Consider the following 22,960-nt stretch of genomic DNA (forward strand, 5'->3'; position numbering starts at 1 on the left):
GACTAAAATTCACTAACGATTCGCCACTAACCACATGAGATATTTGCTAACTTTAGTTTACGCGATTGCAATAACCGTAATTAGTCTACTTGCTCAACTAAATCAATTCGAAACTATTTTCAGATCGAGAATCTTGAAGATCTTCTGAAGGAAAAAGACAATCAAGTTGATATGGCCCGCGCGCGTTTATCAGCAATGCAAGCGCATCATTGTAGTTCTGAGGGTGCACTGTCTAGCTTAGAAGAAGCTATTGGCGACAAAGACAAACAGATGCAACAGTTACGTGATCAAAGAGATCGTGCTGAAAAAGACAAGGATGAAGAACGCGACTTGCACGAACGTGAAATAACGGAATATAAAATGAAATTACATTCATTGCAAAATGATGTTGAAAAATTGAATAATCGACTGGATCGAGTATTGACCGAAAAAGATCGATTAGAATCGAAATTAGAATGTTCACAAAGTGAACTTGGCAAGTCGAAGGCTGAGCTGGATAAAGCAACCACCGAGGTGGGAAGAAGTAGCGGCGATTGGGAAGCGTCAAAACAACGAATCGCTCGATTAGAATTGGAAAATGAAAGATTACGACACGACCTGGAAAGGTCACAGGTAGACAGATACAAATCGCAAGATGTACAAAAATCGTTATCATCACTTGATTTCCAGACAACGTTCGGTCGATCTACGTTAACCACTTCGCAGGAACTAGATAAAGCTCAGGAAAGAGCTGACAAAACTTCGGCCGAATTACGTCGTACTGAAGCTGAACTACGCGTCACAAGGGTGAGTTTATCATTTTATTTTATTTCAGTTTCATTAAATGTTGTTGATGAGTACTAAAAAAAAATTTAGAAGAGTACACAAAACTACACAAATTTTTATTTATACTTCTAAATGCCCCTTGTTCAAAAACATAAAACTATTTTTAGGACGAGCCATACCAAAGTTTTGTGAGTAAAATGACTCCAAAGTTTGGAATGCCGAGTTTAAGATAAAACTTTCTATTTTTGAGTTTGATTTCGATTTTTTTATTTTTTGGTCGAAGTATAATTGATGCCATGCCATTTATTCAAATACAGTAAATTGAAATATTTATTAGGCTAAAGATTGTCCTTTAGAATATCCAATCCACGCTGCACCAATAAAAAAAATGGAAATTTAATTGCTATTAATCGATAAATAAATGGCGTACCGATGATCCAAGTATTAGCACAACTATACAAAGTTTGATAGTTTGTCTTATTTTGTTAAAAAGTTTACGTTTCACTCTTTGAGAATCAAATAGTGACGAAAAATATTAAACATTTTAAGTCCATAGGGATGACAAGTTAGAAAGCCCAATTTTCGTGTGAATTTTATTAATACGAGGCGAAGCCGAGGACGTGATTTTTCCTTTTTTCCTGATTTATGCAAAGAATTTTACATGTAACAGGCGTGGAAAGTATTGCTTGAAAGTACGGTTTTCGACCCATTGTAACAAGTAAAAAACATTCAATTTGCTGTAACTCATTTGAAATTTCGTAGCTGGTATTGATTATACTTTAACCGTTTTACTTTCTTAAACACATTAATTAACACATTTTCCAATTATTTCCTTACATTCTAACATGCTGTGCACCAGTTTGGCTTTTGACTATAAAATCCAAAAATTAATTTTGATTTGTTTTATCGAGAAGCGCCTATGTTTCAGAGCTCCATTAGATGAGAAACTTTAACTTAAGCTTAGTTCTCCAGCATAGTTCCTTGCAAATTGAAAATATCTTTTCTCAATCAAGAAACTATGCTATTTGCTATTGCATTCCAATCGCCTATTTCCCAATTCAATTTCTAACTTTTGCAATACAGAGTGATGCGGAACGAGCTCGTGCGGAAGCAGCATCCTTACAAGAAAAACTTGAAAAGAGTCAAGGTGAAGTTTATCGATTGAAGGCGAAGCTGGAAAATGCACAAGGAGAACAAGAAAGTCTTCGTCAAGAAATGGAACGAGCACAAGGTGGAGTTCAGCGTATTCACAGTGATCGTGATAAGGTATAGTTATACTCAAATGCAAAATTCAATGGCAAATTACGTTTATGTCCCATTTAGGCACTAGCTGACCTGGAGAAAGCTCGTGAAGAATTGGAACGAACACAAGCAACACTAGGCAAATCTCAGCTGCAACAGGAAAAACTACAGAACTCACTAGATAAAGCACAAACTGAAGTTGATCATTTGCAAGAGCGGCTGGACAAGAACACTGCCGAAGTCCGTCGTCTACAAATCGAAAAAGAGAAAACCATGTACGACTTTGAAAACATTCAATCACAGCTGGACAAAGCACTTGGTCAAGCAGCCAGGATTCAAAAGGAACGCGAATCGTTGGGAATGGACTCGGAAAGGTTGAAGGACAAAGCAGAAAAGGCACAAGTGAGTAAATTTGTTATAGTTATATCCGAACAAAAATTTACAAAGCATTCACTGTCACTCAGGCGGCATTAGTTCGTGTGCAGAAAGAACGAGACGCTTTGGCTGACGAGGTTGACAGCTACAAGGAACGATATGAAAGCAACCAGAGTATGGCGATGAAGGCAGTACGTGATAAAGACCAACTACAAACAGAATTAGAAGTGGTGAAAGATAGGTGGGAAAAAGCACATATGATACACCAAAAATTGCAAATGGAACGCGATGATGCTTGCACGGAAATTGACATTCTCAAAGAAAAACTCGATAAGGCTCTGTATACCACTCAGAGGCTCATTGAAGAAAAAGAAAATTCAAACAAGGAGTTCGAAAAGATGCTAGAAAAATATGACCGATCTCAAAACGAAATCTATCGCATTCAATCGCGGGCTGATACTTTCGAGGCCGATCGTAATCGTATAGAAGTTGAAGCCGAAAGAGCAGCAATTACTGCGAACAAAGCTCGTGAAGACTTAAGAAAACTTCAAGAAGAAAGTTCGAGACTGCAGGAAGCATGCGACCGAATAGCAGCACAATTGACCAGGTCCAAAGAAATCGAGGAGAAGGCAAGAGAAGAATTGGAAATTACTAGGGAACGAATGGAGAAGACACAAACCGATTTCCGTCGTTTGACTGGTGAAAAAGAAATGCTTCAGACAGAATTCGAACGTGTATCGTATGAACTTGAAAGAGCCAATCATACTCACGTTAAGAGCAACGCTGCTTTAGATGCTGCACAAGAAGAAGCTGCTAGATGCAGTCTGGAATTAGACAAAATGCGAGAACGTTACGAGAAGAGTCAGTCGGAATTGAGACGATTGCAAGAACAAGAGTCGTACAGTAGAGACAGCCGACGAACGAAAGAAGAAAATGAACGATTACGTGAGCGCCTGGACAAATCTTTGATTGAGTTGGAGGCACTCAAAGGCAAATCTCAATATGAAACCGAAAGTTATGAAAAATACAAAGAAAGATACGAGCAAAGAGAGAATGAAATTCAAATAATTGAAGCTCGGCTCCATGAATCTACATTGCAATTAGAGTTGTCGAAGGGAGAGGTGGCGAAATTAATCGCGAACCAAGTAACAGGTTTACATTTTCTTTTTCAGATTGATCATAAATTTCTTTGATTTTTAGGAAAAGCAACGCAGTGAATTGGAACGTGCCCACATTGAATGTGAAAAAGTGCGCGATAAGCATGAGAAGTTGATTAAAGAAGCTGAACGCATGCGTACAAATACGAATGCTATTAGTCCGGGAGTTGTGAATCCTTCCGATAGAGCTGAAGTTGATAGACTTCGTGATCGACTAGAAAAGGCTCTACAAGTAAATCAACTTTTATACAACTTTCTTGAAAAACACGTACAAAATCAATTTCAGACACGAGACTGTACGGAACTTGAAGCTGGCCGTCTCGCCAAAGAGCTTGAGAAGGCTCAATTGCATCTCGCCAAGCAACAAGAAGCAAACGAATCGACACGTATAGAATTCGAACGAATGTCTGCTGAACTTAGTCGATTCCACGAACGGCTGGAACGATCCGAAGCTGAAAAAGAGGCACTCAAGCAATCTTCTAAAATGTTCGAAAAACAGAACATGCATCAAGGTCAGATCAAGGAGACCATCATGAAATTGGAAGCAGAATCGAAGCAATTGACAGTCGAAAGGTTGGTTCAGTCGTACAAAAGTGTGGAAAAAATTCATGATTTTAAAAACATTCTTTATTGCAGAGATCAACTAATTCAACAGTTGGAAAAGAGTCAGGACATGCTCATGAATTTCCAACAAGAATTAAATGCTACCGAGCAAGAACTTCAACGTCAACGAGAGGAGAATAAGAGGTATAGAATCATCACTGATTTGTGGGACGTTGCTTTAAACGTTTCTTTACCGTAGATTACAAAAATCACCGAATCAACATCCGAACACACCGGAAACTCAACGCTTACAAGCCGAAATTCATGCACTCAAGCAAAGGTTACAAGAAACTGGTGCCCGAGGGGATAATGAACTGGAACAATGGCGAAAAGTGGTTGAACAAGAAAAGAACCGTGCCGACCAAGCCGAAAAGGCAGCCACCGAAATGCACAAACATGTTCAGGTAATTTCAATTCTTCTTATCTGTAATCCCAGTCAATGACCGTAAAACCAATTTAATTTTCCAGGCAATGGAAAAACAATTGCAACAGCAACAGCAGCAGATGCAACAAATGGCGGCCACCATGCAAAAACAACAGAGTCAGCCGCAACAAGCGAATAACATTCAACAGAATACTCAAGAAATGGAAAAATTGAAGAAGGATCTGCAAGCAACCAACGTCGAAAAGGAAAGGTTCCAAGCACAATTAGAGATGTTGGTTCAAGAGTTGGAGAAGAGTCAGGTTGGCTTATTAATACTATTTTACCATTTCTACTCGTTTGATTTTGATTTTGTTTTTAATTTAAAATTTCATTTCTATCAGGGTTTCGTTTCAGTTTTTATTTTGTGTATCGTCTGATGACTTCGAAAATAAAATTTACTTTTTATGTTCACCCAATTGAAGTTTTATTTTTGTTATTTGTTGAGTTCAATATCAATTTACCGCTTCCCTAAACTATTCCAATTTATAACAAACGATTTAACATCTTTCCAGCTGGACCTGAACGAAGCCAATAAGAAACTTCAATCGGCCCAAGCAGCAGCTCAACAAAACAATGTATCAAAACCTATAGACGATGCTCAGCGTAAACAAATTGAAGCCCAACTGAAGCAAATGGAAGAAGTCAAAAAACAACTCGATGGACAGGCCAAGGCTATTGAAAGCGAACGGAAATTGTTTGAGGAACAAAGGTTTGTGCGAATTTCCACGGCAAAAGAATTTTTTTTAAATTTTTCTGATGTCACACAGGAAAGCGATCGAAGCCAAGAGGAAAGACATCGAAGATAAGGAGAAGAAATTGGTCGAAATGGATAGGCAGCTGCAGAAGAGAAAAGAGCAGATGGACCAATTAGAAAAGTCACTGCAAAAGGTTCTGTTGTTGTTGTTATTTATAACACATATGCTAAAATAATCTTTTGATATAGGCTGGCGGAACAGCAGCCGCTGCTGGAGAACTCAACAAGAAGTTAACAGAAACTCAGAGACAACTCGAAACGTAAGTTGTTGATTATGAAAACGTTTTCGAGAACAGAGACCATCTAATTTCAAATTTCGTTCTAACTGACAGTGTACAAAAACAATTTGAACTAGCCAAAGAAGAAGCATCGAAATCATCTCAAGAAACCGAACGACTTCTTCAAGTTGTGCAAATGACTCAGGAGGAACAAAATGCCAAGGAAAAAACGATTATGGATTTGCAACAGTAATAACATCAACTTTTACCTAGAAAGCTTTGACATTTTACTAAAAATTGTTTTGAATTTCAGAGCCCTTCGAAACGCTCAAGCAAAGATCAAATCACAAGCGCAACAGCAACAGCAAGCAGACGTAAGTTTGAAATCAGTCTAAATGGAAACGACCCAATTTTTGAGTTTCTTTCGATGCAATTGCACTCAAAAAGTAGAATTGATACAGAAATAAACCTTTTACAAACGTCAGTAAACGGTTTCGGTGGTAACGGTTTTCGTAGCTGTTGCAAACGGTTTCGGTGGTAACGGTTTTCGTAGCTGTTGCAATTACTTCTTATAGTTACAGAGAGAAAGTTCAATATCGTAGAGTTCTTGAGAGACACCTGAACCGTAGAACGCATATGATCACAATATTCTCGACACTTCTGTTTTCCCAGAGAATTTACGAGAATTTTCTCAAAGTTGCTTAGTGAGTTTTGAGATCAGCTGGATGAAATGGAGTCTCCAGGTATCATTGGTCAAAATGATTTTGTTATCAAGAAAATAGAGAAAAATTTTGTTTTGCCACTTTCTGATACCATTGTAATGGTTTATTTGTGTCATTGTTTTGGATAACGTGTGTTGCCGTTTAAACCTGTCGCGCCGCGTACGGCTATTCATCTGTTATGACAAGCTCTGCGTAATATGGTCCTTTATAGAGTAAAATGCATGTTAAAAAAATGGAAGTACAAGATTTAAAATCAACAGATGAAAAATTCTTTGATCGATGGAAGTAATAGACCCGATAATAATACTAGTCATATGCTTGCCGTCTGTAACAGGTTAAAAGGTTTAATTACGATTGTATAATGTTCAAAAATTGGGTTTGCTCTGTTTGCATTGCATTTTGATTTAACGACTAACAAATTTCTCATCATTTTAAAATGCTAACCATACACTAACACAGGCTGGACCTGCCGGATTTCTCAAAAGCTTTTTCTAATCCCATAAATTTAACAATAAAATTAAAACTAAAAATTCTCATTTTTATCTAAATCCTCTTTCTTAAAAAATAATAAAATTAACAAAAAAAAATGATAAAAATAAACAAAAAATTTCGAATTAATATTGTTCTAAAAAACCACAAAAGTCTAACAAAATAAAATATTTCCCAAAAAACGGAAAATGCTAAGAAAGAACAGTTTAACAAATGAACCAAAAACAAAACTAACCAATAAAATTGGAAAACAAATGAAAAAAATAATCAACCGAAAAATGTAATTAAATTTGCAACGCAATTTGCTTTGATTTAGAATCTTATCCGCACGATTAGCAATAATTTGGAATTGGATTTGCCTAATTGTGTGATAATGGAACAACTATCGACCGAAATGGATGATGCAGAAACGTGTGAAATATGGACGGAAAAACTTTTCGACAATTTCAAAATTATTGCCGATGTGATGAAAGTTAAGTTTGAACAAAAGTGTAGCTTGGTAAACAGTAAACAGGAGAGAATTTTCGAGTTAGAAAATGTTCTGAAAACGAGTGTAAAAATAGCGTCAGAACGAGAAACTGAATTCCATCAACTGGTTCAGGTCAAGGAGGACATGGACGTTAAGGTAAACAACTATATAATAAAACCTTAGATTTTATTTCAAATGCCAGTGTTTGGTGTTTCACCCTATACTGAATACAACACTTTCCGATTTTGAAATTTGTGCCAGAGGGCGTACCTTTCTTTGCTAACATGTTAGGCTCTATAATTTGAGTACACAATTTTCCTTAAGCACAGGCAGGCCCGGACTGGCCATACAGTAAATTCGGGGGATTCCCGATGGGCCTTTTGGATTTTTATATGAGAATTTTTAATTTGTTGACCTTTTTAAATTGAGATGCATGGAGCCCCGATGGGCTTTTTCGAGCCAGTGCGGTACTGATGTACAGGGTGACATAATAGTTATCGGTTTATCAAGAGAAGAAAAGTTGTTTTTCGATTGATTTTTTGTGGCCATAAGAAAACCCGAGAAAGAGTTTTACTTTTATTCTTTATTACTTTTAATTTTTGATATTTAAGTGAGTGATTTGTTGCACTGTTTCACAAATCCATTAAATTATTTCAGGTGCACAAGCTTGAGCAAAGAATTTTGTCCTTACAAAGCGCCAAATTCCTGCGTTGTTCGAAATGTCAACGATACCAATCCCAATTCGAAATTATTGTGAACAAATTAGAAAATTATTTGCTGGATCGTCGAAATGATTGGAATGAATTGAATGAAACAAAGTAATTTTCAATTAACACCAAATCTCTTTTCGTAGAAATAATTGATTCATTTCTTCTTAACAACAGAAGAGAAATAATGGAATCACTGTTATCGGAGAAAGACTCACAAATAGCATTGCTAGAAGTATTTGGTGCAAAATCACAGCAACAGGTTGAAAGATTAGATATTCTTCGTAGTGATAGATCTAGATTAAATCAACGCCTAAAAGTGGAGGTAATTTACCAACGGATCTATTTAAAAAAAATTAATTTGAATGACGGAAAAATTTATATTAAAACCATAATCCTAAATCCTGCAGAGTGAAAAATCGATAAATGTTTTATTAAAATACGATGTAGCCGAGGAAGAACTGCTCCGACTGTTAAAATTAAAGGTAATCTGAATTTGGAATGCATTATATACTATGATTTTTCTATCCATTCTATAATCGGCTCAATTATCTTAGGAACCAATTTTAGATGATCACGACTAAAACTCACCAACAAACAAAAACTAGAAATAAAATCTAATGTTTTACAGACTTCTCACCACAAATATAATCAAAAGAAAAGAAATGAAGAAAAGATAAGTTTTCATTCCTGTACATAAAGTGGTACTGGTACTGGTACTGACGATATATTTTTCATTTTTTCATCTTCATTTTTGACATAAGCCAAAACACACCATTAAAATATAAAATGCATAATAATAACATCATATAGATTTCAGGTGTATACATGGCTTGTTAAAAAAAAACAAAACATCCATATCAATCACAACCATCAAAATAGTGCATAAAATTTCATTTGTTTGTTTTATATTTTTGAAAATTCATCCATCCTTTTGCATATTAAAACATAAATTTACTTAAATGTTCTTGTTCATCTAGATTCGTATTTATATACCTAGAAAATGAAGTAGTGCTCTTCTGGATAAATAAAGATTGCTAATTTTTGTTGCTTTACACATTTTCCATTCGAAAGTTCAATTTTTTCCTCCTTTAACCAAATTCTTTCCAATTTTTTTTACCTGTAATAGATAGACACAAAAAAGAGCGGTAAACCGTCTTTGAGTATACTTGAAATAAACACCAATATACTACGTCTTAGTATAAATTACAATGCATCACGTATACTATACACTGAGTGTATTACACTCATTACAAAGCAATAATAATTTTAGGTTTGTTTTCATTTGCAAAAAAAAATCTTTTGCTTTAACATTTCATTACCGCACCAATTTTATAAATCCTAGATAACATTGTGAATGAAATCGACTCTACTCCATACTATAGCCAGCTTTAAGCGTCTCAGGGATGTTCTTTGAATACAAATTTCCATTTTACATTGTCAATGATAAAGTCCAGTCAGTCAGCTATTAAGCTGATATTTTTTTGTTGCTTATTTATCATAATCTTAGCAATCGTTTTTTCATCCGGAAAATCACCCCTACTTAATCACACTAAATTCCTTTGGAAATTAGCATTTGTTTTTGAAAATACTATAGTTTTTGCATGACAAAAACATTTTCGTTAATCTGCTTCAATCTTCAAATTACTTTTTCTAATTAGTTGATTTTATTTTGAGCGACCGTAATTGTGTAATCGGAAAATTAAATGTCTGTCTATGAATAAAATAGAAACATAAAATGCTAAAAGTGCAGTATGAATACTTGTATTTGAATTTATTAATTAAAAAAAAAGAAGAAGAAAATATTGTCACAATGGTAATGCGATATATTTCTTTAAATTAAAAACACTGCCATCTACTACATCTAATACATAATATGCTATCATTGTAAGCATTGTTTTTCGGTTTTAATTATTATTTTTTTTAAATTTATTTTCGTTTCATAATTTGCTTTTCGATTTGCGTTTTGTACATATAAGAAGAAAAAACGTTTAATTGATTTTGTTAAATTTCTATCAAAATAGGTCGATATTATTGAATTAAATTAGAGAATTAATTTCGTTTAATTTAGTTTGTTAAATAAAAAAATTATGTTCTTTAAACAAAATGTATCCATATCATCATGAAGACAAACACCTTTAAAGAAAAATCAATAACAATTGTAAAACCGTAACGATATAAATGTTTAAATTGTGTAAAATACAACTTCTATACAAAGGATATTTTGTTATTTACCATGTTTCAAACTCTATATTTACTTCTCTCTACATATATTTATCCATAGATTAAACAATTTTTAAAATACCAACAAAAAAATATATTTAAAAAGAGAATTCTAAGAATATAAAATCAGTATTATTAAATGTTAAAAACCATTCTCTTCGCGTGGATTTGATACGATATTTGTGTTTGATTTCCTTTGTTTCTTTCTTTCAATTTTTGAGGAGAACGAGAAATATTTTAATGAAACTTTTCGGTTAACATTTTTCATAATTAAAAAAAAAAAAATTTTGTTGAAGGAAAGAAATTCCATTCCGCTGGTAACAAAGTCATTGAAGAAAAATATAGAGGCAAAAGAAATGTTCGTATAAATATTATAAACTGGAAACATATTTGGATAACACATTTTTATATAGACAATAAAGAAAAACGTGAAAATGTATATCTTACCATAAACTAGGATGTACATAAGTACTTGCTACTTAAAACGCGTAACGTTCACATGTAAATATTAAATCGTCCAGCATAATGTGTCTAACTGACTATTAAAATCATAATTTTTTTTTCATTTACTCCAACTGTATATTTTGTATACCATTTACTAATCCAAACTTACTCAGTCCCACATTCTTCGCTTCAATCTCGTTTATCATTTTTGCTCGATGTTTTCCAATCCTTTCGTGTTAATGTTGAAAAATAATGAGATCCGAAAGTTTTTTATTGGTAGCCATGAAACGTGAGGTATGTTGTGCGTTTTCATTTGCTCTCTTATCTAATGATTTGTTGTTTAAATAGTAAAAATACGTTCGATGAAAGCTGAGAAGTGGTAACATAAAGCATGTTAAACTGTATCCCAGCATAATTAGACTTATGTTAGACAACAACATATTTCTTCGATAAGACAATTCAAAACGGAAAAATTAATTTTTTATTTAAATCCTAAAACAAAACTTTCTATAAGTGATGATAAATTTTTGGATATCTCGTTGTTTCGTTAATTCGTTCGAAAATTTTTATTCAAATAATTTCTACATTTTCACATTTTTCAGCCCCAACAACAGAATTTCTAAACCCAAATATAATTGATATTTTACCTTTATACCACATGTAGTGCAAAAATGAAGTTCATAAATGCATCGATGAGTAAAATTAATGAGAATTAAAAACAAAAATTTAAATTAAAAAAATGTCAAAGTTTGCACAATATTTTTGGAAAAATGTTTTTCAAAAATTTCTTAAATTAAAAAAACAAAAACAATTTAAAATTTTAGTCAATGATTTTGTGATAAAATCAAAAAAGTAAATTGAATTTGACATTTAAGTGAAATATATTTAATTGTATCGACATCTTGTAACCTGAATACCATTAAGTACATAAAAATTTGTTCAACTTTTGACTTACTGACCTGATTAACACTTCTTTCATCGAAGAAGAAAATACTAGACAATGTTATCCTGATTGTTAAAATTATTCTTTAAATTGTATTTTTTACTCTTGACGCAAATTATATATGAACCTGCTTTTTAGTCAACCGCTTTTAGCATTGATCTAACGAATATCTTGTAAACTTGGCTCCATCTCTTTGAATTTGTAACGAATTAGAGCACATGGGCGCCAAATCGTAAAAACAATTTTATTGGAACACTAATTTCTTCAGATATTAAAAACAATGACTCTTGTGTTCATACCAATCATATTTCGTATCGAAAAACGTGTAAAAAACTCTCCTTTCGAAATGATTTTTAGAAATAAAAATTGATTTTCCTCAAGTTGTTAAGCTAACTGTGGCCTAACCTCATGAACCTTTAAAGCCATGTTTAAAAACTGCGGGTATTCAGATATAAGTAATCGATATTTACATAGTTATGTGTTCAATCTAAAGATACAAACTAGATGAGAAAGGAGATAAATTATTGAATCCATCGTTTAAAATTTAAAAAAAGGGAAATAAAGATGAAGAAAAACATATTGCAATATTATGCAAATATAAACTTTGTAGGAAAAAAATGAAACGGTAGTTTAGCGAATAATCCTATTTAGAGAAATATAGAAGAAGAAAAGTTATTGTTAGAATTGCTCTATAAAGTATTTAAAACCAAAATTGTCGATGAATAATTGAGAAAAAATATTTAATTGAAAGTGAACAGAGCCGAAAATAATAAAAAAATATTAAAAACAATAAAGTTATGTATACAAAACCAATAATTCATTATCATTAAACAACTGATTAAATAAATAAATTTAAAGCAAGAAACTTATATTTAAAAACACATATCTCGGACTCACTACAAAATATAAAAGAAATAGTAAATTAAAAAGGTGTAATAAGTCAAAAAGAAAAAAAAAATTATACGCATGAATTTGTAACAACTTAACTTAAAAAATTGAAAATTATTCATGTCATGGTATGTTTCGTATGTGTAAAGTAAAGTAATGGAATAATTTAAACATCTAAATAGTAAAAAAAGTAATGTCATTAATAGCTAGAATTTAAATATAAAAGATGGAAAAGAAAACATACAAAAAATCCAGAAATTTTGCCTACGTAAGACACTACACACATCATCAACAAACAAATAAAAAAAATTATTAGAATTTAAACGAAAAAAGTTTTTTCTTTGCGTTAAATTACTATTTCGTTTAACTTTTGTTTAAGACCAAAAATGTTCATTCAACAAAATCATTTAAAAAAAATGGAAGAAGAAGTAGAGGAGTTAGAAGAAACAAAGAAAAACTACCAAACCAAAAAACAAAACACAATTTTTCTATACACGTTTTTATTATTTGTTTTTTGAAAATATAAAAAAATAATAAAAAAATAAATTAAATTATAAACACAAATTATTGAAAAAAGAAGAAACAGATGAAAAGAAAAACTTTAATCAATTAAACTCTATATAAAATATGAAATTTATAATATAAAATTACTATGTTATAGTTAAATTTAAATTATTTAAATTATACATACAAAAATGAAATAAAATGAAATAAAACTTATAAAAATAACAAAAAAATAATAATAATTTAAATACAAAAGCTAAATAAATTATAAACAAAGTAATTTAAGGTCGATCGCTGATATATTGTGTGCATATTAATAGTTAATCGAAATAAAATGTTGATATTGAGAATATAAATTTTCTTGGCATTTTTTTTAATCCGTCAAATATATACAATCGCTAAACCGAACTGGTGTGCATACGTTATTTTGCGTTTATTTAGCGATTGTAGTTCGATATTACTTAGGAGTTAGCAGCCATCCCATTCGTTGAATATTATGTGTCCCAAGGTTTGTAAGGCTCTAGATTCTATTTGAAAAATATATTTACATTAACCAACGACTCCTTTACTAGGCCCCACCTCATGGGTGGGTCAGGTCCCTTGGCTGACTAAACTTTTCAATAATTCCCGTTTTAGTTTTCTAACCATTTTTAAATGACCTGGTGTTTTTAAGATTACAAAATTATAGTCACATGAAAAGGCGATGTCTCTTTTATTTAAAAAAACAGCTTCTTTTTACTCAAGTTTATTTAATTTTCTGAAGAAACAAAAAGGGCTATGAGTTCAAGGTCCAGCGAGCGATGTCTTACTTCTTATATGAGTCTCCTATGTAGTCTACTGAGAAGCGCTGCAAAGGTGTCGTATTTCTTGCCTATCTCTTGAAAAAAAACTCTGCTCTGGCCGCAAGGTTCACACTCGTTCAAACATTTTAGGAACGAAAAAAAATCTTTTAAAATTGTCGTATATCCCAGATTACCAGTCAAATAAAAATCCATGTTCGAATTTAACCTACTCGTCGAAAACACATAATACCTTATGTAAACTGAGACCGACTGAAATTATAACAAAATATTTTTATATCTGCGATTTCTGAAGCCTCTGAGAATTACTCGAGTTATTGTGTTATCAAGCACGGTTGTTCTAGACTTTTAGATTGATAGACCAGAAATTCAGAATTTCACTCTTAGTAAGGAATTTTCCTGGAAATCCGTTGCAAAAATTTCGTGGTAATAAGTTGTGTTTACAATTATACTCCAAACTCACTACTCCAATATTACCCATCTACGAATTTAACCTCATGAATATCATTCTCTGTCAATTAAATCAAAGATTTTAAATTCGGGTAAACATTATTTAAGTTATCGCGGTAACAAGGAAAAGCGTCTGTGTAGAATTTTGTCCCATCTCGTTGTTGCAACATTATCCATCTACGAACTCAATCTCAAGAACTTCAATCTTCGTCGATTGAAGTTATCGCGGTAACAAGGAAAAAATTCTATTGAGAATTACTCCCATCTCATCAATCCAAAATTGCCCATCTACGAACTTAACGTCGTGATTTTCATTCTCCGTCGATTAAAACTAAAACTTTGAAAATCGGTAAAGAATTACTCGATTTATCGCGTTAACAAGTGTACGGACGTTTTCTGTATTTAACGTTTTTTGCCACTGTAGAACATTTTCAAAATATCGTAGTGGACTTAGCGTTACGGACATTTTCTTCCATACGACTTTCAGTCAATGGAATTATTTGTTTGATTCGAGGTAAATGGATTCTATTCGTAGGTAATTGCGTGGACCAAATTAAATTGAAGGCGCCGATGAATATTTCTTTTTGGCTAATTTTTATGTGCATAACTGACCAAAAATTGGATTATGTTTTCACGCCAGGAATCATGAAAAAAGTGGTCTGGACTAGGGTGACCGAAATAGTTTTTGTTGCATATCACCGACAATACGTAACGCATTTATCTGATATTATGGTAGTTGGCAGAGGTGTTGAGGACGCATATATTAACCTTGAACAAACTTCGAAATTTTTTGTGTATGTGGCGCAGTAGCTATTGTAGGGAAAAACAATTCCAACTTCTCTAGAATTCGACTTTTCTTCGCGTCTATTTTAATTTTTCTGACGTATGAGATAATTTTAAGTCAGGGCTGAGCTTACTGCCAACTTTCGCTTCAGGAGCTTTCGTTTAGAGCCTAAAAAATTTGAAAAAAAACCAACTAATTCAATTTTGTCATATAAAAATTCGTACGTTCCTCGGGTATCTCCCGACTTACCAGTATGACCAGTGCGGCACTGTATCAAAATTTGGATACATACGTTGAAAGTGTAAAGGGATTATTTGAATATTAAAAATAAAGGAAGCAGGAAAGCTGTTTCTGAAAAAATTATCTGTACATTGTATACATATAAATAAAAGAAGAAATCCATTTGAATTGTGTGTTCTTAAAGGAATAAAATTGATACTTTTAAAACTAATTCCAGTTTTAAAAAGCCGATGATAAAGGCAGAGGGTGACTTTTCTACTTCATGCAAGAAAGTATGAAAAAGTGCAACAGTGAAGGAAATAATACAATGAAGTTAGACAACGAGCCAAGAACTAAAAAAAATCTTTCTTCACTCATAAGTATTTTCATGCTTCGGGGCCGAAAATGAGGGCAATTTTTCGAATTTTCTCGGGTTTCCGGCATGAAAACTCGCATGTGCACCTGTTTGGGACGGTTGATTTAAGGCACTTTCGCTTGTAGACCTCACTTCGTTCGGCCTACAATCCGCGAAATTGCCTTAAATCAATCGTCCAAAACAGGTACACAAATGACTATTGCTAATTCCGAAGATAGATCAGAATCCAACTTCAAAAAAGTTCATATAACTAAAATCCATCTCCGCTATTTCACCAGTCAAAGCTCAATTCCCCTTTAAACTTTTGGTATAAAAATTTGAACAGCTTTTAATCGAATTTCCATTTCACAGATAGAGGTCGTTACTATGAAATAACTTGAAACATGAAACGTTCTCATCATTTCGCACACTCATTCAAATAATATTTCGTTTCAATTGTTTATAATAATTATTTGTCATATGACTAAAATTTTCATTGTAGCTATGTTACTGAATATTGCACAATCTGTGAAGGCTTACATTTGTTACCATAAAAACGAAAGCTTTGATGTGTGAAACATTGGAACGAATAATTTTATGATATATGAAACTGTTGGACAGTATAAAGCATAAAAATTGTTTGCCGGATTAGTATTTTTTTTAGATAAACCTTCGAGTTACTAATTTTAACGAATTTGATCCTTGCGTACTGAATTGAATTTTACAATACAACTATTGATATGTATGGAATTGAGTAAATGTGTAACAGATTGACCATAAAAATGATGTTATATGTTCAAAAGGTACATACACAGAAAGCGTAAATGAAAAAATGAATGGGAAATTTTTGCTTTTTTTTCTACTTTCCGTTTTCTTTTTGTGTCAAGTTTGGCTATACATTTGTTTACTCAATGGATAATACACGTTATGCAGCTATACAATCATACAATATGTGCAATGCATGAGAGTTGTTTTCAAAACCACACTTAACTATAGTGTCGTGTGCATGTGGACAAAACTTTGATGTGTTATACATCGTGTGATTGTTTTCCTTTTTTTGCATATTTATTTTTAGGTAAATTTTAAATCAGAAAACTTTGTCGCACGTGGTTCTGGTTCGCATATATATGTGTGTTACGCTAATGTAAGTGGTGGGTGTTGCGATTGAAAGAATTTATATCAATCGATACACAAACACTTGCCATCCATTCATCAGTATTCGTTCCCTCATCCATTATTTCGATTTAGGTTGATTAATATGTTATATGCATAGCATATGATGTGTGTATCGAGGATCTGCCTCGGTTACATATTCATACTGCTTTGATGTTGCGAACTCAGTGATATGAATTTTATTTTTAAAACAAAATAGAAAATTAGGTTGCGTGTTTGGGAATTGCAATTTTTCAGAACCTATTACAATGTTTTAGGCCATATATACACAGTCAGGTAACCTATAATTTAAAAATCCCTTTGGCTGACATTTCGACAGGTTTCTTTATATTTTTGTCTGTTTGGTGCTTGGTGCATTTAGTTTTATAAACGTTTTATTTCTGTTATTTTAAATGTCGAAATTAATGTGTAGTGTTATGGGTTATTGGACAGCCTGCCTGACTGCCTATACACAATATGTTCTAAATTCAGAAATATGGTAAAATGCAACTGGGACACAGAGTACAAAGCTCAACCAATAACCTCATTTTCGTTAGCATAATGAAATATTGTTTTTTTTTTCTCTGCAAAACATTCGATTTTTTGCTCGGTTTACACACATATGGTTTCTTTATTGAACGTTGAACATTGAACAGAATTTCTGAAAAGAAATTTACCATGAAAGTTATACGTCTCACATGTATCCTTCGATGTTATAGGAGGTGGAGATATGATATACTTTGTCCTATTATCAATACAACTGCAAATCATTTTGTTTACACAAATCTAGATATTTAATTAAATCAATCCAAGTTTTGATAATTAGTGAACGGAAAATTTATTAGCAAGACTTTATACTTGTCCAACGCACTTCAAGCAAAAGTGCTGCCAAATAGAGTACTATTTTTTGGAATAATACTCGAGAGCTCAGTGTTTTCGCTTATACATATTTCTAATGGCTACATGGAAAAAACGTTACGTACAGGTCAAATCATTATCACAGTTGTCACATATCGGACATACCTTATCCAATTCTATTAAATTCTAGAGTACTATTTTCTATGAAATGCTTGAAGTGCGTTGACTTGTCACATCTCGTGTTCAGCAGGAGTAATTTGTAGCTAACCACCGAGTATGTTTCTGTGTGCATTAGTAAGGGGCCATTCAAATAGTGCGCACGCACTTAAGGGGGGAGGGGGGGTCTGAAATTGGAACTTTTTATATGGAAAATCGCGTGCGAAACGGGGGGAAGGGGTCAAAAAATGACCGCACACTGCGTGCGCACTTTATGAATGGCCCCTAACGTATAAATCGTCCTAGTTACCAATATTATCAGTAAAGTGATTAAGTCTCATAAAACCAGGTGATAATGAGACAATTCATGCGGCTCAGTTAATAAAAAACAGCAATTTAGCTCAAGCGAATAAAATAAAAAAATAAATTCCAACCATTTACGAGTCGAAAACTGACCTATGAATGAATGCTGTGATAAAATTGAATAAACTGTGGCGGATGTATTCAATTTTCTTCTCAATTGATTACAATAAGTGTCATATGGAGCACAGTAACAAAATGTGAAAATTGCAAGCTGAATTATGAGATGTATCAGCGAAATAATTGGTTTAGCGAATGGTTATCATTTTAAGTGTTTGAGATAAGCGGTGACGACGAAAATTGTTGGTTGAAAGATGTGTATGGCCGTTGGCCCGATTTTGTCTAATTCTTCTGAGATCTGAAAACAGTTTTTGAGTTCAATTTAGTTGAGTTTTCGTACAAAATTACTTAATGAAATTAGCAACAACGGATCCAGAACACTGTTGCAACAACTTTTGTACTGAGATTCAATATCTCACAATCAAACCTTTTATAATCTCTCATATCACAAATAGGCCAAGGCAAATAGGCCTTCGATGTTGCAACCAAGTGTATTTTGATGTTTCCTATTTTATGTTTTTCAATTCATCCGATTCGATTATGCACAAAATTACTAAAAACAAACACTTGTCCACCTTTTGATCATATAAATATCTCCAATTATGCATCGTATACCAATCTGTCGTCCGTGTAGCCGAAATAAAAAGTAAATGTCTCGTTTATTTTTGTGGCAGAAATTCAATCATACAGAGAGCATATTAAATGACTTTCCACTGATATAACTATACAACTAAAACCGTATCGAAATTTTTATGTCTATTATTGGTTTTCGGTTTCAATTTTGCTATTTTTTATTACCTTTACCTTATCCACCTGTTGCATGTTGATTTGATAAAAAAAAAATTTACTCAAATTCATTTACGTAAATGTGACCGTGTTATGAGTGTGTTTATATTTCGGATTTTGGGATTTATATTTTTGCTATTTTTGTTTAGAGTAAACATGAAAAAGTGTTTCCATATGAATATCAACGTGCTGTTGGCATTTGCAAATTTATATAAAAGTGAGAAATTCACAATGAAATTAAAAATGCATGCCCGAAATGGGATAAATTGTTATAAAACAGATTGGTTTAATGTAGCAGTAAAAAAAGTCTGAGTATAACCATTTTATGTAAGAGTTTGCACATTTTAAACGTCACTGGAAAAACCGATGAACGACACAATCAATTGAATATGGGACAATCGTTGATACTCAATTATATTTGGTTTTTAATGGACATCAGTGCAAATATCCCACGCAGAATTAGTCGTTTTTGTGGAAATGAAATTATGAATTGTGGAAGAGAGGCGAGAAATGCAATTAAATTTATTTTCAAAGCTTTCTCTAGATAAACATTCAATTTAAAAAAAATGAACTTGGTCAAAGGATGCACTTTAACTTAAATATGAAAAGTCGACTATAACATTAAATGTTAAACATTTAGTGAAGAGGAAGGAGGATCCTTTGGACGAAGAGTATTTCCTTCCATTTGAGCAGAGAGTGAAGAAAATTTAAAGTTTTTAGAACCTTGGTTGTTAATCAGGTTTTAGCGCTTTTAGGTCTTGAAGTCTTTACGAGACATAATTTACAACGGAATGACTCTCAAAATAATGACCATGCCATTTAAATCCTCTGTCCCGCTATCTCAAAACTTGATCGAATTTATTTTGTGAGACCTGAAAATTGACCTATATTCCGAGCAGTAGAACATTCTTTTATGAAAGCCGTTTTAAATATTTCATTCTAAAAGAACTTTCGTAAAAGCGTATATCAATGCAATTCAATGCATAGGAATATCAGGAATAAAAATTCGCTAATAAAAACGGAAGATAGGAGTAGATTAGATGAATGAAGTTTGTTTTTATTTTTTTTAGACTTATAGAATTTCTGAGCTTAACACAAATTGACTGAGCATTCAATAACATTGTCTGAAAAAAAATGTTGTTACATAACTGTATACTTAACACTTAAATATGGCTCGAGCATTCGGGGGTTTTCGTATACAACAACTTTTTATTGATGGAATCCATATCTATCTCCAATAAAAAGAAAAGATTTTTTTAAACGCAAAACATCAAACGAATAGTCAAAAAAGATAATTTTTCATGTTGGAATAGTTTTTCCTTTTTTTAAACAAAATGTTCTTACATCATAAAATTTCGTATCCTTTTTTTTGTAGCATGCAACATAGCGCTCATATTATATACAATATGTGCCAAATAAAAATTTAAATTTTCGACAGCATAAGTCTGATATGCCATTGAAAATATTGTTTTTATATGAGTTATAAAAGTTCTAGTGTACCTTCGTTTCGGCATACAATAAAAAAGAGACATGGAAATGGTTTTATGGATTCTCTTCTAATCTGTTTACATTTTTGAATGCAAAGTTACAATTGAATATTTTTTTTGTTTTATTGTGTGTTGCATTTGAAGTGTAAGATGTGCCGCATATACTTTCTAAAATCGGAGTTTTATTTTAAGGAAATCGTTACCTTGACTGTGAAGGAGAATTTAAGGAAAACATTTTTTTTTATCTTTACAACACATTTAATGTCATCTCATCATGCCATATGAGATAATTGTATGCTCATCTCTAGAGAATTTAATGTTTAACAGTCACTCGTTTATGATGGTTGAGTCCATAAATTATATTTTAATTCGGCAAATTTAATTCTGCGTCCAACGGCATTTTAGTTTGTTTACTCTTGGTACATACTATGAATTGATTATCATCTTATTTAAATCAACAAATTATGAACTCTTTACGTCGAAGGTCGAGCTATAAAAAAAATCGAATCCAAACAAGAGTGTATGTTTTTATAACTAATCGCGAATGCGAAATATGTGAAGGAATTAATACATACGAGTATGTAACATGGTAATATATGTCGTCACTAGATTCCTTTGTCAGGCTCGGAACAGGCTAGTATAGCAAAATTAACTCAATAACCCTTGTGTAAGAGTGATATGAGTGTTACTTTGAATTGTCTGGGACATCTTTATCAGAACTTCTTCACATATACACATTAGTAAAAGTGATATGAAGAATGAAAAATTTAACACTCAAACACTCGATGATGTCTGTAAACAAAGTTTGTTTGCAATGGTCTGGTCTTGGACATTTTATTCTGCGGGTGGTCTGTGGGCGTTTTTTATCGCGGTCCGATCACATGGACGAAAAAATTTTCTACGATGGGCAAATTATCTGTTGACACAAAATTTGGTATGCCAACCTCGAATGAAGGTTAGATCAGTTAAATTCTAAATTACTTCCTTTGACAGACAATTTCAGGAGACACTCTCTGGTGGATATACTTATGACATGAGTCGCCTAAAGAGTATGAATGAATCGACATATTAAAAATATTGATGGGAACATACCAGAATGTTCATTACAAATTTTCGGTTTACATCAGGGACTAAGGAATATTGCGACTCTCGAATGCCCACCTGCAATAGCTATTTTGCTAACATGTGCCTAGATGGAAGTTTTGCGCAATAGATGTGGCAATTGTGGTAAGTGGCAAAGCCGAGGTTGACAACACATCATATGTGCAAAATTCCAGTTTAGGCACAAGTTAGCATTAGATTTTATGTATTGTAGCAATTTTACACTTTCATCGAATGAATATTTACGCACGCAAAATGAATATATGCGCACTACAATACATACATTCAAATTTGCCCACAAAGTAAAATTAACAGAAACATACAAAGTAGGCAAATTTCACACCAAAAGTACGACAATTTCAATTAATTCTAATGATCAGACCGAGAGTTACAAAGACAAGTTAATTATAAGTTGCCTTGGGGTATTTATCATCGCATATTTTCAAAAATTTTGAAATTTTCCCCAAGGCAAGTCTAATAGTAATTTACATAACTAGGGATAAAAACATGAAAAGTAGAGTTTTTGTGTGAATTTTGTTGATCCGAGACGAAGCCGAGGTCAATAAACACACGAAAACGAGACTTTTCGTTTTTATCCCGAGTTACGTAATGGATTTTACGTGCTGAGAGCGTCGAAAAAAGTGTTTGAAACATGAAAAGTACGGTTTTCGACTCATGTAGCATGTAAATAATATTTTCATCCTGGAACAACATTCTCATTATCTCACCGAATTTAGTTCCAAAACAGCAACATTCTCCATCACTTTTTTGCTCATTTTTTCCCCCGTTTATGTCATTTTCGATCCTATGTTCATTTTTTCCCAGTTATGTCATGATGTTTTATGCACGAGGATATAATTTTTTTAGACTTATCTGACAATGCATACTGATTGTTCTTGGCATTCAAACGAACTGCCTTTGGCATTCATACGGATTGTTTTCGGCATCCATACAATATGTTGTGGTTACATTAGTAAAATATTCAGTTCGATTTTGTTATGTTTTTTGGAATGTAACTATTTGGTACTCCAGGAAGGAAAATAGTATGCATAACTCGGATCGAAAAGCTGTTGTTTTTCACCACCTAGGTCAAAAACCCACCTTTTCGATTCTAGTGATGTAACATACTACATCTTAACGGTATGACAAAAAAAAACAGAATTTCAAACTTTAACTACTTCGATATGCCCACCCACAGAAAAATCCTTAGGTTAGTCCCTGGTTTACATTGATTGTTATAAATAAAATATCTAGCTGTTATCGTCACCAAACTAGTTGGAAATACAATCATTTCTATAAAATAAGCAAATGTGTTTTGAACAAACCGAATATTGTTGAAGCTAACGTCAACAACACATTAAACATATTTATTCGTCCACAGCTAGAAACATTTCCCCATATATGTCTGATAAAGATCACTCTGCGGTCATTTCGAACAAAAACTGTAATGTGGATTTATGGCAGT

The 22,960-nt window shown here is 32.7% G+C and overlaps 1 protein-coding gene across 14 annotated transcripts in view; it reads left to right on the top strand.

The window, feature by feature from the left end:
- Positions 1 to 12,755, top strand: part of LOC119073248 (ELKS/Rab6-interacting/CAST family member 1) — a 31,751-nt gene extending 18,996 nt beyond the window's left edge. For 4 of the 14 annotated variants that reach the window (XM_037178581.1, XM_037178589.1, XM_037178586.1 and 1 more), the window contains 20 exons: positions 124 to 786; positions 933 to 953; positions 1,849 to 2,031; positions 2,089 to 2,409; positions 2,472 to 3,527; positions 3,583 to 3,771; positions 3,826 to 4,112; positions 4,176 to 4,286; positions 4,342 to 4,546; positions 4,611 to 4,826; positions 5,079 to 5,275; positions 5,334 to 5,454; positions 5,510 to 5,580; positions 5,653 to 5,787; positions 5,852 to 5,912; positions 7,066 to 7,374; positions 7,876 to 8,036; positions 8,103 to 8,250; positions 8,336 to 8,410; positions 8,483 to 12,755. In XM_037178581.1, coding sequence (XP_037034476.1) covers positions 124 to 786; positions 933 to 953; positions 1,849 to 2,031; positions 2,089 to 2,409; positions 2,472 to 3,527; positions 3,583 to 3,771; positions 3,826 to 4,112; positions 4,176 to 4,286; positions 4,342 to 4,546; positions 4,611 to 4,826; positions 5,079 to 5,275; positions 5,334 to 5,454; positions 5,510 to 5,580; positions 5,653 to 5,787; positions 5,852 to 5,912; positions 7,066 to 7,374; positions 7,876 to 8,036; positions 8,103 to 8,250; positions 8,336 to 8,410; positions 8,483 to 8,509 — 4,557 coding nt within the window. In that variant the 3' untranslated portion in view covers positions 8,510 to 12,755. Of the gene's footprint in view, positions 1 to 123; positions 787 to 932; positions 954 to 1,848; positions 2,032 to 2,088; positions 2,410 to 2,471; positions 3,528 to 3,582; positions 3,772 to 3,825; positions 4,113 to 4,175; positions 4,287 to 4,341; positions 4,547 to 4,610; positions 4,827 to 5,078; positions 5,276 to 5,333; positions 5,455 to 5,509; positions 5,581 to 5,652; positions 5,788 to 5,851; positions 5,913 to 6,719; positions 6,848 to 7,065; positions 7,375 to 7,875; positions 8,037 to 8,102; positions 8,251 to 8,335; positions 8,411 to 8,482 lie in introns of those variants that run through there. The other 10 variants (XM_037178582.1, XM_037178590.1, XM_037178591.1 and 7 more) reach the window with 6 other exon arrangements.
- Positions 12,756 to 22,960: the final 10,205 nt, after the last annotated feature.

Source organism: Bradysia coprophila, unplaced genomic scaffold (assembly GCF_014529535.1).
Source record: "Bradysia coprophila strain Holo2 unplaced genomic scaffold, BU_Bcop_v1 contig_138, whole genome shotgun sequence".
Lineage (NCBI taxonomy): Eukaryota > Metazoa > Arthropoda > Insecta > Diptera > Sciaridae > Bradysia > Bradysia coprophila.